At 41.1% G+C, this 17,090-nt stretch overlaps 1 protein-coding gene across 4 annotated transcripts in view; it reads right to left on the bottom strand.

Annotated features, from left to right (window-relative positions):
• Nucleotides 1–339: 339 nt before the first annotated feature.
• LOC310648253 (RNA-binding protein 33-like) overlaps nucleotides 340–17,090 on the bottom strand; it is a 265,966-nt gene continuing 249,215 nt past the window's right edge. For 2 of the 4 annotated variants that reach the window (XM_083375996.1, XM_083375999.1), the window contains 2 exons: nucleotides 4,462–4,550; nucleotides 340–3,202 (listed from right to left, as the gene is read on the bottom strand). In XM_083375996.1, the coding sequence (XP_083232122.1) occupies nucleotides 3,154–3,202; nucleotides 4,462–4,550 (138 nt within the window). In that variant the 3' untranslated portion in view covers nucleotides 340–3,153. Of the gene's footprint in view, nucleotides 3,203–4,461; nucleotides 4,551–11,045; nucleotides 11,631–17,090 lie in introns of those variants that run through there. The other 2 variants (XM_083375998.1, XM_083375997.1) reach the window with 2 other exon arrangements.

Genomic DNA, 17,090 nt, shown 5'->3' with positions numbered 1-17,090 from the left:
ACCATTATGCAGATTATATTTAATTTCTTATGAAATTAAAATTATCCAACCTTGTCCAAAATGAATGTGAAAAATACATGAATTAATAAATACTATAGTGGCCATTTAACTTTGAACTATATAGTCAATACTTCAGCATCTACACATAACTTGACTACACTTTTTCATTGGTATGGGTATAAAAACTAAAGTGACCTAGAAAATGTTGCCAAATTAAATGAAAGTTATCTCTATATGAGAAAAAAGTTTCCACATACAGTGGTCACTGGCTAAACATCTATGCCAAATGTATGCTTTTGAAGTCCCAGAACAAATAATACACAGGTCAAGAGACATGTATTGACTTACTGGCATCTTTATAAAAAAACAGAAGAGTTACACCAAACATAACAACAACAACATCATTTATGGAACCATTTCCATTCAACTATGATAAGACAATACAACTGCCTTCCTCCCCACCCCACCAAATAAGCTTTCATGTGAACAGCTTCATTTAAATTTTGTTAAAAAGTCTCATATTTACACAATACATTAAATGCAATCCCTGCATTTTGCATCTTTAAAAGAACACATGATAAAGAAAGAACAAGATAATGGTTGCAACAGATCTTCTACAAAAGATGTGGAGATAGGGTCAGGAAGCATTATGCAAAGAACAGGGTCTCCTATTTTTACTGTGATTTGCTTTTGTGGAAGGCACCTCAAAATTAGGAACCAACATTACTATGATCATGCCAAACTCAGTTTAATTTGGCATTAATCAGTCAAGGTATTGTAATATTGAAAGACAATTCAAGCAAGAGATTTGGTGCCTATCACCCCATACTACAGGTTTCCTTCTGCTCACTACAAAGAGACACAGAGAAAAAAATCACAAGCTGTCTTCTTCTTTCTCTTTCCCATATCTGAGAATCCCCTCTACCAAAATGGTGAGCATATTATACACCTACTAGGCATTTGCCATCATGTATAAGAAATTGGCCTCAGACAAATCATACAAAAGTCAACACCATTATTTTAAATGCCACACCATAGATTTCCCATATACAGAAGTTATAAACCTTAAAGCATTAATTAATGTTCCCAGTCTTCACAATGCCCTAAGCTGTTTGAAGGTTATCCAGCCTAATCAAAGATCTACTGATACAATAAATAAAAGTTTCCTCTGACCTCAAATGTCATGTAGAGGTGGGACATTATAAAATCCCCTCTTCTGGCAGGCATTGTTGCATTTAATCCTGCCAAAGTGATGCAGCCTTGCCAATGACTGAGCCCAGCTCTTTACTGCGTAGTGAATTCAGTTTCAACCTACTCTGTTTTCAGAACTATCTGAGTATTGTGCTTGTTTGTTATGGAGAAACTGTACCTGAGCTGTGCAGTGAAGACATATTTTTAAAGAATATTACTTTACATGTTAAGTCCTAAACTGCAATCTTAGTTTTGTGGGAAGACTGTAACATGTCCTGAGATGGGCAAAGGTATGATAGTCTCTCTCTTTTGACCCTGAGGGACTGTTAGTTTTTAACACAATTCTAAGCAGATAAAAGCTAGCCTAAATTGCACCATAAACTAAAATCCCAGTTTTCTTAACAAACACAAATTAAGAGATGTAAATAATAAAAGACAGCAAAACTCACCTCTATGGTATGGTCAAATTCAAGGTAGGATACTCCGCAAGATGAAGACTTTTTTTTCTAGCTAGTTGATAAAACATCTTTAACATATCTTCATACCCTACATTATACCAAAGATGCTATAGCTGTGGTACCACCAGTGGAGGAAAAAACCCAGCTTTGCCTTTAGAAGACATGATGTATTTTTATACTTTGATTGCTTATAGCCAATTCCCACATTTTCTCTTTAACTGGGAACAGTTTTAAAAGCCTTCATCTGTTCAGAATATTTTGAATAATTAGAAAAGAAACATCACTACTTCTCAATGTCATATAACTTGCAGTCCTGAGAGAACATTATTTGACTATATTTTTCTATATGCTCAAACTCACTGTCTAAGTTATAATCCTTATCAGCTCTGACTATGTTTAATGGCCTCAAATACATAACCATTGAATAGATTTCTAAGAGTAGTAAACTCTTACTAACTAAAGGGAGCAGGGAACATTGTCACAAGCACCTTTCTTTGGAGGAAAGAGTTTATTTAGTATAAAAACAACTTCCATAAAGTCTGCACTTATTTTCAGAACAGCCCACATCTCACACAGGAAATGTTCTCATAATTCACCAGGTGACGTGGGAACAGTGCTAGAGTACAATTTGGCAGACTCTACCATTATCAAACATTACTGCCAATTATTACACAAAAAATAAATTAAAATATGAAGCTCAACACCAGTGACTCACTTCCCAACAAGCCTAACCCAAATGGATTTCCTGGACTTGAATATGTAAACATTCTCACCACCAGCAGCTTTCAGTTAGTTCCTACCCATTCAAGCACTCTAAGCACAAGAGAAGGCTAAAAAATGTGTCGATCCAAGATTCTGGAGTCTGAATACAAGCATCCTTCATACATAAGGACATCAAATTGGTGAGACTATTTGTCCAAAATAGGGTTGGTAAGAAATAATGCTAGGAACACTGAGAGGGACTTTTATGCACAACAAACTATATTCACCTTACTAGAAATAAGAGCTTTCAAGAATGAGCTTCAGAGCCTCTTGGGAAAAAAAATCCACAAATTACATAGACCAACTTTTATTCTATATTATAGGTATCTATATGCTTAGCTACAAACACTAGATAATGGGTGTATTCTGATTTCAACACCTCACACTGAAGATAAGGGCAACCATTATCAAATATTCTTTTCTAAGAAAAAACATAAAAAACTTTTCAAGAGTCAATGTTCTTTTGTTCCAAGTCATTGTGATCACATAGTAATTGCCTGAAAACATCCATGTACACTATTCATACATGAGATCTGTAATTATGTATGTTCAATACAGATCTTTTTCAATCTTGAAATCAAACTTCATTTGTAGCAAGGCGGTTGCTGTCAGCAGCTGTCGCAAAATAATTTGAAGTTTCAGAAGGAGTCTGTAAAGCTGGCACCAGAAATTACAGGAAGATTCTACCCTTCTGACTTCCTCCATAACTTGCTTTATTTTAAGCCAACTTATGCTCAGTGGGTCACTCCACTATCAGTGCCACATTGATATGGGAGAGATCTATCATGTGCCTGGAAAAAAAGATGAACGCACAATGATTTAAGGCAGCTGTATTTTTTTAATGCATTAAGGAACTTGTTTAGTTACACGCTCTCATGCAATTTTAGGCTTGGTTCAGATGCAGCCATGTTTCATAAGCAAGTGCTTCAAACTATGAAAAGTCTAGGTTGTTTCATTGACAGATTTATTTATTCATTCATTTATTAAATTTATGTGCCACCCATCACACTATCCAAAGTGACTCTGGGTGGCTTACAATGCAATAAAATAGATCTATAAATCAATTATAAATATAGACAGGGCTTTTTTTCTCATAGAACGCTCAGAACGGAGTTCCGGCACCTTTTTTGGATGGAACCTTGTAGGGTAGGCAAGGCGGGTTGTATGACATGTGTGAGTTCCGGCACCTTTTTCTTTTACAAAAAAAGCACTGAATATAGGAACAGTTAAAATTGCAAGAATAGACTAAAAACCCCAAGGGCTCATGCAGAGCAGGGGTGGTGCCCTCTTATGTCACTGCACCAGCCATGTCCAGCCTAAAGTGTCTCCAACAGGGCCCCACACCAACTAGCAGAGCCAGGTCTTAAGGCCCAGACCTCACCTCCAGCAGCAGGATGTTCCAAAGGGTGGGGGCCACGACATAAAAGGCTCTTCTCCTAGACCCCACCAGCTAAAATTCCTTGGCTGATGAGGTCCACAGTAGGCCTCTTCTGCCGGAATGTGTGGGGCAGGCCAGTCCCACTAGGGAAAGACAGTTCTTCAAATATCCTGGACCCAGTTTAGTCAAGCACCCAACTTTTTCACTGAGGCATTGGCTTGTTAAACTATAACATCCAGAATTTGAATCAACTTTACATTCTGCTTACAAATCATGATACAAAACAATTTGATATCCTGATTTATACACTGCACATAAAATGACATTTGTTCCTGATGTCATGGAAAACTGTTGAAAAAAAGTATATTAAGACAGAGAAACAAAAATTGAACACGGATACAAAGCTTGCTTTCAGCCTGATCAACTATCATTGCTACAGTTGAATCAGCTCTAATCAGTTCTCCAATCTCAAGAAGATAAAAGGTCTTTGTAAAGTGAATTGGCTGTAAAGAATTTATAGTTTTTCCAATTGCTGTAGTGAGCTATAACTTTTGTCTTTTTCACCAGATTGGTTAGGGACAATGGGATTGTAATAAAAGACATCTAACATTGAAAAATGTTGAGGAAGAGTAAAATAGTTCATATATGAGAAAACCTATGCGTAATACTTACCTGTGAAACTTCTGTTGAAATTTTAAAGCATCAGAAGGCTCTTTAAATTTTGCAATGGCCTTTCGTTGTTGAGGCAACATCTGTAAACTCTATAGAAGACAAAAAAGGAAAAGAAATATGCTCTTTAAAGAACATCAGTGTTTGGAATAACTCACCAACTGTTGTAAAAAGTTGAGTTAAAGTACGTAGAAGCCACAAGGCTAGTAGTTAATTTGCAAATCAATCCATCTGAATGCAGAATCTGATGTCCATGTGCTCACTTAGGTACTATGAGAAAAACTACCACATTCTCTCAACCTAAAAGATCACTACAATTCCATATTTAAAACTAATGAAAGGATTTTATTATGTTTAAGGTTGATGTTAGTAATATTGATATTAGTAGTGATACTTTGTAATCATACATATATGTTTGTTTATGTGCAAGCAGTTTTGTAGGTGCTTTATATTGGGAAATTAGTTATATAAAAGCAAATGTTTCATGCTTTAGGTACAGGCGATTGCTTACATGAAAAGAGCATGGTAAGGGGAGGGGGAAAAGGAGTTATGCTGGAGCTGTGTATGAATCATCATCTTGGAATTATTTTTCTGTACCTTTTGTTTCCTAGTACCAAGATCATATCTCTTTGTTCTGGAAAGGTATAAAAGGTGGAATACATCTTTCCTGGTTGTTGCCTTCATCTCTCTACCAGCCACGAAGAGAGATGTGGCCACCCAACTCTATTTTGATCAAAATAAAAGTTGTTTGCTTGCTGAAACCTCGGCTCAGGAGTTTCTTTTGGCTGTTTTAAATTCCTGAGTAATGCTGGGGCAATTGTGAGGCTAAGTGTAAAACCTTACACTAAGATGGTCTAAAAAATATCAAAATCCATTCTGAGGCTATATTTTTATTAGAGAACTGGGGGGTGGGTGGGAGAGCTATGGAGGTGTTGGAGAGAGGTTTGAAAATGCTGCTGCAAACATCACCTTAATTTTTGACCGTTCCCCTTGGATGCTGCTGATTCAAACATTTCAGTTTTCCATATATCCATTAACTTGCTTATATACAGGCGAAACTCGAAAAATTATAATATTGTGCAAAGGTTCATTTATTTCAGTAATGCAACTTAAAAGGGGAAACTAATATATGAGATAGACTCATTACATGCAAAGCAAGATAGTTCAAGCCGTGATTTGTCATAATTGTGATGATTATGGCGTACAGGTCATGAAAACCCCAAATCCACAATCTCAAAAAATTAGAATATTACATGCAATCAATAAAACAAGGAGTGTACATAGAACAATATCGGACCTCTGAAAAGTATAAGCATGCATATGTACTCAGTACTTGGTTTGGGCCCCTTTTGCAGCAATTACTGCCTCAATGAGCATGGCATGGAAGCTATCAGCCTGTGGCACTGCTGAGGTGTTATGGAAGACCAGGATGCTTCAATAGCGGCCTTCAGCTGTTCTGCATTGTTCGGTCTCATGTCTCTCATCTTTCTCTTGGCAATGCCCCATAGATTCTCTATGGGGTTCAGGTCAGGCGAGTTTGCTGGCCAATCAAGCACAGTAATCCCACGGTCATTGAACCAGGTTTTGGTGCTTTTGGCAGTGTGGGCAGGTGCCAAGTCCTGCTGGAAAATGAAGTCAGCATCCCCATAAAGCTCATCTGCAGAAGGAAGCATGAAGTGCTCCAAAATCTCCTGGTAGACGGCTGCATTGACCCTGGACTTAATGAAGCACAGTGAACCAACACCAGCAGATGACATGGCTCCCCAAATCAACACAGACTGTGGAAACTTCACACTGGAATTCAAGCATCTTGCAGTGTGTGCCTCTCCATTCTTCCTCCAGACTCTGGGTCCTTGGTTTCCAAATGAGATGCAAAAGTTGGACTTTGGACCACTGAGCAACAGACCAGGTCTGTTTTTCTTTAGCCCAGGTAAGACGCTTCTGACGTTGTTTGTTGTTCAGGAGCGGCTTGACAAGAGGAATACGATATTTGAAGCCCATGTCCAGGATCCGTCTGTGTGTGGTGGCATGTAATGAGTCTATCTCATATATTAGTTTCCCTTTTTAAGTTGCATTACTGAAATAAATGAACTTTTGCACGATATTCTAATTTTTCGAGTTTCACCTGTAAGTTAAAATGGAAACAAAGAAAGTGGGGGGAAAGACAAAGTTTTAAAGGAACATGTGAGAAAATGCTGAAAACATTCAAAGTAGGCCTAACAGAACCAAGTTGAAATACCTGCAGATCATTCTCAAGTTCTTTCAAGATGACAACTGAAAGTTGAATTCATGATTTGAACAACAGCTGCTCCTCTTCTGTGTGTTTTTGATGCAGGAAATGTCTAAAAATCTTCTAGATGAGTACACAAAAATGTGCATATAGAACTGGGTTTCTTGCATTCACAGAGCATATGGTTTCCCTTAGCATGCTAGAGATTACTGCTGGTGTCCCAACATTTCAGAGTCAAGGTAACTTGGAAGCAATGCTCTTTTGGATTTAATTCTAAGGATTTATACATTTTATGATACATGGATGCAAGAATTAGGATACTTTTACAGTCCTCCAAATGGACTGTTTTCTTCACAGATGCAAAGAAAATGGTAGTACAGTACCTCAAATTCTGTGGTACAAAGCCTTTAGCTTCACTTATATTTAACTTAAATATTTCAGTCAAATTGTTTTAGTGAAAAAATAATCCAGGTGTAAGACAATCTGTGAATGGCTAATTTAAATAAATTATAAAGTACAGCAGAAAAAGGAAATGGAGCATCTATGCAACACATTCCAACAAAATGGATACCTACGCAACTTAATCAAAAAGTCCCTGACCAGTTAACCCAATACAGCATAACCAACACAAATCCTAAAAAGTATTACACTGTACAACATCATCTACAACATACAATGTAAGAACTGCAACAACCACTATGTAGGACAATCAGGCAGAAGACTGGCAGAACGCATCCATGAACACCAACTGGCAGTCAGAAGGCATGATGAAAATTCTTTAATTTCACAACATATAGACAGATTTAACCATAATTTCAATTGGGAAAATGTGACAATCCTAGACCAGGCCAAATCTGAAAATGCCAGGGAATTCCTAGAAGCCTGGCACTCTGACAAATCAGCCATCAATATACAAATAGACATTAACAACTTCTATAGACTATGCAAAAGAGACAATCAACTAGCCCCAAAGAAAGAGACTCCAGCACCTTTCCACCAGTAATCAGCACTCAGATCAGCATAGATTAACTCCAAGGTCAACTTCAGACCAACAATCAAGTAAGCAATACCCCAATCAAGAAACTGCCAAAGAGCTATTAGTAAACACCCCAACCAAAGAATCCCTAAGACCATCCCCACCCACACAGACAGGCAAGACACCAGAATATAAACTGACAGCAAACAGCACTCCTTACTAGCACTGATGATGTTACCTAGTTAGGGTAATGAAATGTCTGCAAGAAAACAAGAAAGCTCAGAGAGCACCAAGGACCCCTCAATATAACTATTCATCTCCTTCAGATAAATAATGTGTGGGGAGGAAAAAGGAACCTTTTATTCTCCAAAATGAGTCAGAGAAATAGAGGACTGATTTTGGTTTGCACCCTATGACACAACATAATTAACTTGACTATTAATTCTCTATGTCAGTCATTTTCTCACCCATCCTTTTGTTCAATAAAGAATTAAAATACAATTCCCTAAATTCTGCTAGCATGCACTGTGAAGTGTACCTTTGTTTTCATCTGATTACTTTCTGGTTCATATACAGTCATGGCCGAAATTGTTGGCACCCCATAATTTTTTCCAGGGTCTCTGACAGAAGGAGAGTCTCTGGGCAAGGGCCAAGGCAGTGGGAGCCGTTCCCTCACTGTTTCCCGGATGGTGTCACGGGCCACATGAAACCACTTCGCAGGCTGGATCCGGCCCCCGGGCCTTGTGTTTGACATGTCTGCTCTATGGGGTTCAGGTCAGGCGAGTTTACTGGCCAATCAAGCACAGTAATCCCACGGTCATTGAACCAGGTTTTGGTGCTTTTGGCAGTGTGGGCAGGTGCCAAGTCCTGCTGGAAAATGAAGTCAGCATCCCCATAAAGCTTGTCTGCGGAAGGAAGCATGAAGTGCTCCAAAATCTCCTGGTAGACGGCTGCGTTGATCCTGGACTTAATGAAGCACAGTGGACCAACACCAGCAGATGACATGGCTCCCCAAATCAACAGACTGTGGAAACTTCACACTGGACTTCAAGCATCTTGCAGTGTGTGCCTCTCCATTCTTCCTCCAGACGCTGGGTCCTTGGTTTCCAAATGAGATGCAAAAGTTGCTCTCATCAGAAAAGAGGACTTTGGGCCACTGAGCAACAGACCAGGTCTGTTTTTCTTTAGCCCAGGTAAGACGCTTCTGATGTTGTTTGTTGTTCAGGAGCGGCTTAACAAGAGGAATACGACATTTGAAGCCCATGTCCAGGATCCGTCTGTGTGTGGTGGCTCTTGATGCACTGACTCCAGCCTCAGTCCACTCCTTGTGAAAGTCCCCAACACTTTTGAATGGCCTTTTCCTGACAATCCTCTCCAGGCTGCGGTCATCCCTGCTGCTTGTGCACCTTTTTCTTCCACACTTTTCCCTTCCACATAACTTTCTATTAATGTGCTTTGATACAGCACTTGGGGAACATCCAGCTTCTTTTGAAATTACCTTTTGAGGCTTTCCCTCCTTATGGAGGGTGTCAATGATGGTTTTCTGCACAACTGTCAGGTCAGCAGTCTTCCCCATGATTGTGATTCCTACTGAACCAGACTGAGAGAACATTTAAAGGCTCAGGAACCCTTTGCAGGTGTTATGGCTTAATTAGCTGATTAGAGTGGGACACTTTGAGCCTAGAATATTGCACCTTTTCACAATATTCTAATTTTCTGAGATTGTGGATTTGGTGTTTTCATGAGCTGTAAGCCATAATCATCACAATTATGACAAATCACGGCTTGAACTATCTTGCTTTGCATGTAATGAGTCTATCTCATATATTAGTTTCCCCTTTTAAGTTGCATTACTGAAATAAATGAACTTTTGCACGATATTCTAATTTTTTGAGTTTCACCTGTATATACACTGACGGAAAACTTATTTGATCCCCTGCTGATCTTGTACATTTGCCTACTAACAAAGAAATGATCAGTGTATAATGTTACTGGTAGGTTTATTTTAGCAATGAGAGACATAATAACAACAAAAAAATCCAAAAAAATGTATTTCAAAAAAGTTACAAATTGATTTGCATTTTAATGAGTGAAATAAGTATTTGACCCCTTCGCAAAACACGACTTAGTACTTGGTGACAAAACCTTTGCTGGCAATCACAGAGGTCAGATGTTTCTTGTAGTTGGCCACCAGGTTTGCACACTTCTCAGGAGGGATTTTGTCCCACTCCTCTTTGCAGATCCTCTCCAAGTCATTAAGGTTTCAAAGCTGACCTTTGGCAGCTCGAACCTTCAGCTCCCTCCACAGACTTTCTATGGGATTAAGGTCTGGAGACTGGCTAGGCCACTCCAGGACCTTAATGTGCTTCTTCTTGAGCCACTCCTTTGTTGCCTTGGCCGTGTGTTTTGGGTCATTGCCATGCTGGAATACCCATCCACGACCCATTTTCAATGCCCTGGCAGAGGGAAGGAGGTTCTCATCCAAGATTTGACGGTACATAGCCCCGTCCATCGTCCCTTTGATGTGGTGAAGTTGTCCTGTCCCCTTAGCAGAAAAATGCCCCCAAAGCATAATGTTTCCACCTCCATGTTTGACGGTGTGGATGGTGTTCTTGGGGTCACAGGCAGCATTCCTCCTCCTCCAAACACGGCGAGTTGAGTTGATGCAAAGAGCTCGATTTTGGTCTCATCTTACCACAAGACTTTCAACCAGTTCTCCTCTGAATCATTCAGATGTTCATTGGCAAACTTCAGACAGGCCTGTACATGTGCTTTCTTGAGCAGGGGGACCTTGCGGGCGCTGCAGGATTTCAATGCTTCACAGTGTAGTGTGTTACCAATTGTTTTCTTGGTGACTATGGTCCCAACTACCTTGAGATCATTGATAAGATCCTCCCATGTAGTTTTGGGCTGATTCCTCACCATTTTCATGATCATTGAAACTCCACGAGGTGAGATCTTGCATGGAGCCCCAGACCAAGGGAGATTGACAGTTATGCTGTGTTTCTTCCATTTGCAAATAATCGCACCAACTGTTGTCACCTTCTCACCAAGCTGCTTGGCGATAGTCTTGTAGCCCATTCCAGCCTTGTGTAGGTCTACAATATTGTCCCTGAAATCCTTGGACAGCTCTTTGGTCTTGGCCAGGGTGGAGACTTTGGAATCTGATTGATTGACTGATTTATTCTGTGGACAGGTCTTTTATACAGGTAACAAGCTGAGATTAGGGCAGGGCTTTTCAACCAGTGGTACAGTTACCACCTGTGGTACATTGGCACCTGGCAGGTGGTACGCAACCATCCTAGAAAACTGGTAGCGGGGGAGGGGAATGAGCTGAACCGGTGGCAGCACCGCACAAGCCTGAGTGAGAGATGGCTGGAGCTGCAGGGCTGTCAGGGCTCAGCGAAAACACCAGGATCAGCACTTCTTCGAGGCTGTCAGGGCTCAGTGGAAGCGCCAGGATCAGCACCAGGTTCCAGGTGGAGCTCGGCGCTGATCCTGATGCTTCTGAGCCCAGAAGAAGCGCCAATCAGCTGGAATGTTGCAGCATCTCCAGGGTCTTTTGATTTACATTCAGATGCTTGGCAACTGATTCATATTTATGACGGCCACACTGTCCCAGGGTCATGTGAAGTGACCAAAACCTGCTGCAACCACCCAGCAGATGGGGGGAATAAAAACCAACCCCCCTCCCCACCCCCACTGCCAATCCTCAACAGAAATGCTCACAACAATGAAAACCTCAGACAGGAGGAAGAGCGCCACCGGGCAGGCAGGCAGTTGTCTTGCTCGGCTGTGGCTTGGGGGGCACTTTTTTCAGTGCCATTGGAACTTCAAACAGTCACTAAGCGAACTGTTGTAAGTCGAGGACTACCTGTACTTCATTTTTTCCTTTTTTTTCTCTTTTGGTCATCAAGTTTTTGACACCTTGCTAGGCGACTGGTGGTACTCGGATGTTGCCATATCCTAAAAGTGGTACAATGGGTGAAAAGCCCTGGATTAGGGGATCAAATATTTATTTCACTCATTAAAATGCAAATCAATTTGAAACTTTTTTGAAATTCGTTTTTCTGGATTTTTTTGTTGTTATTCTGTCTCTCACTGTTAGAATAAACCTACCATTAAAATTATAGAATGATCATTTCTTTGTCAGTGGGCAAACGTACAAAATCAGCAGGGGATCAAATAATTTTTTCCCTCACTGTAGGTTACCATCCTAATACTAGTTGCAAACATTTACTCATCCAGGTAACTGCAGATTTTTATCATTAAGGCACAAGATGGTATGCAACACCTTTGTGGATCAATGATCCATTTGTGAACTATCACTGCAGTTTTGTTATCATGGGAATGTAATGGAATCATATTTGTAGGTCATACCCCTCTAGGTACAATAGTCTTTTATCTCTAAGCATTATCCATTTTTTAAGCCATGTTAGAATAGTTGCTTGGTAGTATAACCTCCAGTCCGGGAGTCCAAATCCTCCACTGTCTTTTGCTTCTTGTAGTATTTTCACTTTAATTCTAGCTTTTTTTCCATGCCAGATGAATTTCAATATTATTGTATTCAGTTCATCAAAGAAGGCATTTCCCAGCCTTACAGGAATCGTTTGAAATAAAAAGAGCATTTTGGGTAAGATATTCATTTTCACTGTTGCTATTCTCCCCAACATTGAAAGTTGGAAGTTTTTCCACTTTTCCAAATCCAATTTTATTTGTTTTAGCAGTCTTACGTAGTTATCTTCTTTTACTGTTATGCATCTTGATCTTAGATAAATTCCCAAGTACTTAACTTTTTTTAACTATTTGAAGATTTGTATTTATTGTTAGTAGATTTTTTTGTTTGTGTTAAATTCTTTATTAGCACTTTAGTCTTTCCTCTGTTCTCAACCCTGCCACTTCTCCAAATTTTTCTATTTTCTCCAGACGTTTAGTGCTTGTTTCCAGTAGATCTTCCAGTATAAAGACCAAGTCATCTGCAAATGCTTGTAATTTATATTTTTCATCTTTTATCTCCAGTCCTTTAATTTCTGTATCTTGTCTAATGTTTGTGTTCAGTACTTCCAATGTTAGTATAAATAGTAATGGAGATAGTAGGCATCCCTGTCTTGTGCCCTTTTTAATATTGATGTTTTCTTTAAGATCTCCATTTACAATTATTTTGGCTGTCTGTTTACAATAAATTGTTTTGATTACATTTATAAAGTTTTTTGCAAAGTCCATTTCTGCAAATTGCTGAAACATAAATTGTTAGTTTACATTGTCAAACGCTTTCTGTGCATCAGGCAATATTAAAGCCATCTGTTTCCCTGAATGAATTTCATAATACTCTAACACATCAAGAATCATTCTTAGATTATTTTTTATCTGTCTTTTAGGTAAGAAACCATTTTGATCTGTATGTACACATTTGATCAAAAATTTCTTTAGTCTTTCTGCCATTACTGAAGCAAAGATTTTGTAATCTACATTTAATAATGATATTGGTCTATAATTTTTTATTTGTGTTAAATCAGAGTCTTCTTTAGGTATTAAAGTAATATTAGCTTCAATCCATGTATTTGGTATTTTAGCCTCCAGGGGAATTTCATTAGACAGTTCCTTCAAAATCGGACTTAATACTTCTTGTAGTGGTTTATAAAACTCTGCAGGTAATCCATCTGGGCCAGGAGTCTTATCCTTTTTTTTGCCTTTTTATAGCCTCTACAGGTAAAACTCGAAAAATTAGAATATCGTGCAAAAGTTCATTTATTTCAGTAGTGCAATTTAAAAGGGGAAACTAATGTATGAGATAGACTGTGATGATTATGGCATACATAATGCAAGATGTATGTGAAAGAGGTGGTCTTAAAATGCCCAATTTTAAATTATAGTATGAGGCGGCGGCACTATCATCAATTAATTGGTTTAATTTAACACAAGGGAGATTACTGAATATTGAAGCATATGATTTGTTATATGGTTGGCATGTTTATTTATTGTATGACAAAAAAGTGGATAATGTTTTTAAGACACATATATTAAGATATGCCCTGTTGCGAGTTTGGAAAAAATATCGTTATAAGTTGAATTTTAAAATTCCAATTTGGGCAATACCTAAACATGCGATAGAAAATATAAACGTGGGATTTAAGCATGATGTGATTACATATAAAGAAATTCTTAGATTGGAAAGAAATGTATGGCAATTAAAGCTATTTAATATTTTAAAAGAAGAAAAGATAGTACAAACTTGGTTTCAGTATGGGCAGTTACAAGCTAGATGGAAACAGGATCAGAAAATTGGTATTTCCATAGTAGATGAAAATTTGGTTAAACAAATTAGAGATCAAAGTCCTGCACATATAAGAAGGATATATAATGCATTGATAGAAATAGATTCAGAAACGGAACTTGTTAAAGATTGTATGATAAAATGGGCCCAGAATATTCAAGAGCCAATAACGATGGATACTTGGGATACAATCTGGGTCAGAAATGTAAAATTTACACAGGCACAAAATTTAAGAGAGAATTTTTATAAGATGTTTTATAGATGGCATTTAGATCCTAAGAAATTGGCATGTATGTATCCAAATTATCAGCCTAAATGCTGGAGGTGTGGTTGTGATGATGCAATGTATTATCATATATGGTGGACTTGTAAAAAAGTTAAAGCTTTTTGGATTAAAATTTGGTGGAATATGCAGAAGATATTTAAGAAAAAGATAAAAGTTTTCTTCACAATTATTTTTGCTGGGTATTACTATAGACTGTACTGCTATAGAAACTAAATTGATGTATTTAATAACGGCAGCAAGACAATACTGGAAGAAGGAGGATTTGCCTACTATAGAAGAATGGACTTTAAAAGTTTCGAACCTGGCAGAAATGGCAAAAATTTCAGCATATTTGAAAGACCATTCGCAACAAAGTTGCGAACGTTTAATGGGATTCTGTGCATGCCCAAGATGGCGGACGTGCTCGGCTGGGCTCCGTGAGGAGTTCCAGCTATTGTTGCAGCCCTGGGAGCCCTACGGCAGCGTTTTTGCTCTCCATGTTAGGGCTGGGACGGACGGACAGATGGCTCCACGTCGTCGTTTTCTTGCGGCGGCATAGCCCTCCGTATCAGAAAACGGGTCCTGTGTTCCTGCGACTGTCTGAGAGGCCCCGGCTGAGGCCAGAAGAGCCGCAGCTTGCAAGGCTCCGACCAGCTGATTTTCGGAGCCGATAGAGCCGCGGCTTAAAATATGCTTAGCTAAGGATGGTGGAAGAACGGCAGGAACGGCCGGCAGGGAGGTGAGTCGGAGTGCTGTGGCCGTTCCGGCGTGGGGACCTACGGCCTTGAGTTGGATTGTTAACCGTCTGTGTTGCTGGCTTTTGGGCGGCACAGGCCATCTTTGCGTCGCCCTCATTCTGTGAAGCCATCCAGACCAAGTTTGTGGCCTGCGGAAGATTCGTGGGGACTTTGATTTTAATTTTCCCCCCACCTGCCCTAAGGTAACCATGGATGCGTGGTCAGGCGGGCTGAGTGTTGGCCTGTTTAGGCTAACATTAGCCTGCCAATTGTGTTTTGGAGCTATGGTTTTCCATGGCTCCCCTTGGTGTGGCGTGTTATGCTGGATTCAGGCCTGTTGTATTCCGTTGGCCGGTGTTGGACCCGCTTGTTGCCTGACCCTTTTCCTGCTACCGAGAAGGACTTTTTGCAGCCGGGACATCTTTTCTATTATGTTATCAGATGGCTTTTATGCCATTGGACAATTGCTGCTTAGTGCTTCTGTCTTCCGCGACCCCAAAGGACTCTGAAGGACCCAGGAGCTGAGTCACTGTGAGAGGGTGGCTCAGATGTACCATCACTACCATCGCTACCCTCCCTGGAGGTGAGAGTTCTATGGGAGGTATGCCTTCCCCTGGACATTTATTCCGTTCCGCTTCCCCGATCAGGCCTGTTACGGTCGTGAGAGGACGGTGGCCGACCTGCTTCGGAGGTTATCCAGCTCGAGTGAGAGTGGAGCTGGTTTGGCGGACTGGATGTCTATCTACCTTCTGATTCTGGACCATCTTTATCGATCATGGGACTGCTTTTGCTGGACTCACATGGACAATTATGGCTCACCTATCTTATTCTAGCACGGATTTATTTGCTCTCAGGGGTGCCCCCCCTTCCTGGGTGCGACCCGCCTTTTTTTCACTTCTCCTCTTGATGACGGGCCCAATTGTTGGGACCCTGAGAGATGGTTGGGCAGGGATAGGAGCCTCCGGTATAAATTTAGGAAGAGGCCCCTGGTTTGTTTTTTATCCAGATATTTTAAAGGGTTAGGGAGTGGGGAGAGATCGCGGTCTTGGTTGGAACTTGGGGGGTGTCCACCAACCGCTGTTCAGTCCAGGCTCGGGACAGATCACGGCGGGATGGGGCCTAGGTCGGGTGCCTCCGGAGCTCCGGAGCGGGGTGTGGGATTGCCGATCCCCACGGCTTTTGGGAATGGTAGCAGGCGCTTCTACGGAGGGCCGTATCGACATCCGGGAGCACGTCCCTGCTTTCTTCAAGCGGTGATGTGCTCCGACTCTCCAGTTTCGACCCGTGGTTCCGGGAGCGAGGGTGAGCAGTCACCTGAGCTTAGGCTTGTGTATTTTAACGCTAGGCCCGTAGTTAATAAGGCTCCTCTCATCCGAGATTTGGTTGAGGAGGAGTGTGTGGACCTGGCTTGCATTACGGAGACCTGGTTGGGCCTAGAGGGCGGTGTCCCTCTGACTGAACTCTGCCCACCAGGTTTCCGGGTGCTCCACTGGCCTCGGGCTCAGGGTAGGGGTGGGGGTGTGGCGGTGATTGTGAGGGAGGCCTTATGTCCACGGGAGGCCACCGTTGTCCAGATACTAAGGTGTGAGTCACTCCTCTTGAGATGTAGCCCTAGGGCTGTTGGGCTTGCTGCTGGTGTACCTTCCGCCTAGTCACGTAGCAGCAGCCCTGCCTGAACTTCTCGACATCCTCTTGGGGTTGGTGATTGAGTTCCCCAAGCTTATGATTTTGGGGGACTTTAATCTGCCATCCCTGGGGGGATCATCAGAGTTGGCTCGGGAGTTCATGGCTTCCATGACGGCCATGGACCTGATGCAAGTTATTCAGGGCCCAACTCATGGGGGGGGTCACACGCTTGATTTTGTTTTTTTATCTGGATGGTGGTTAGATGATCTGGGTGGGGGATTTCCAACTATTATGGCCCTCTCATGGACCGATCATCTTCTCCTGCGGCTGGCCTTCCGTTTCGCCACCCCCCGTCGTCAGGCCACGGAACCGACCAGATGGTTCCGCCCTAGGTGCCTAATGGACCCAGAGCGGTTTCAGGTGGTGCTTGGGTCTCCACCTGCCGCCTTCGTTCACAGCCTGGCCGATGCCTTGGTGGAAGCCTGGGAAAGGACAGCCAAAGAGGCACTTGACCACATTGTGCC

Source organism: Vipera ursinii, assembly GCF_947247035.1.
Source record: "Vipera ursinii genome assembly, chromosome: W".
Lineage (NCBI taxonomy): Eukaryota > Metazoa > Chordata > Lepidosauria > Squamata > Viperidae > Vipera > Vipera ursinii.
The sequence above is the reverse complement of the archived record's forward strand: the minus strand, read 5'-3'. Positions and strand labels throughout refer to the sequence as shown.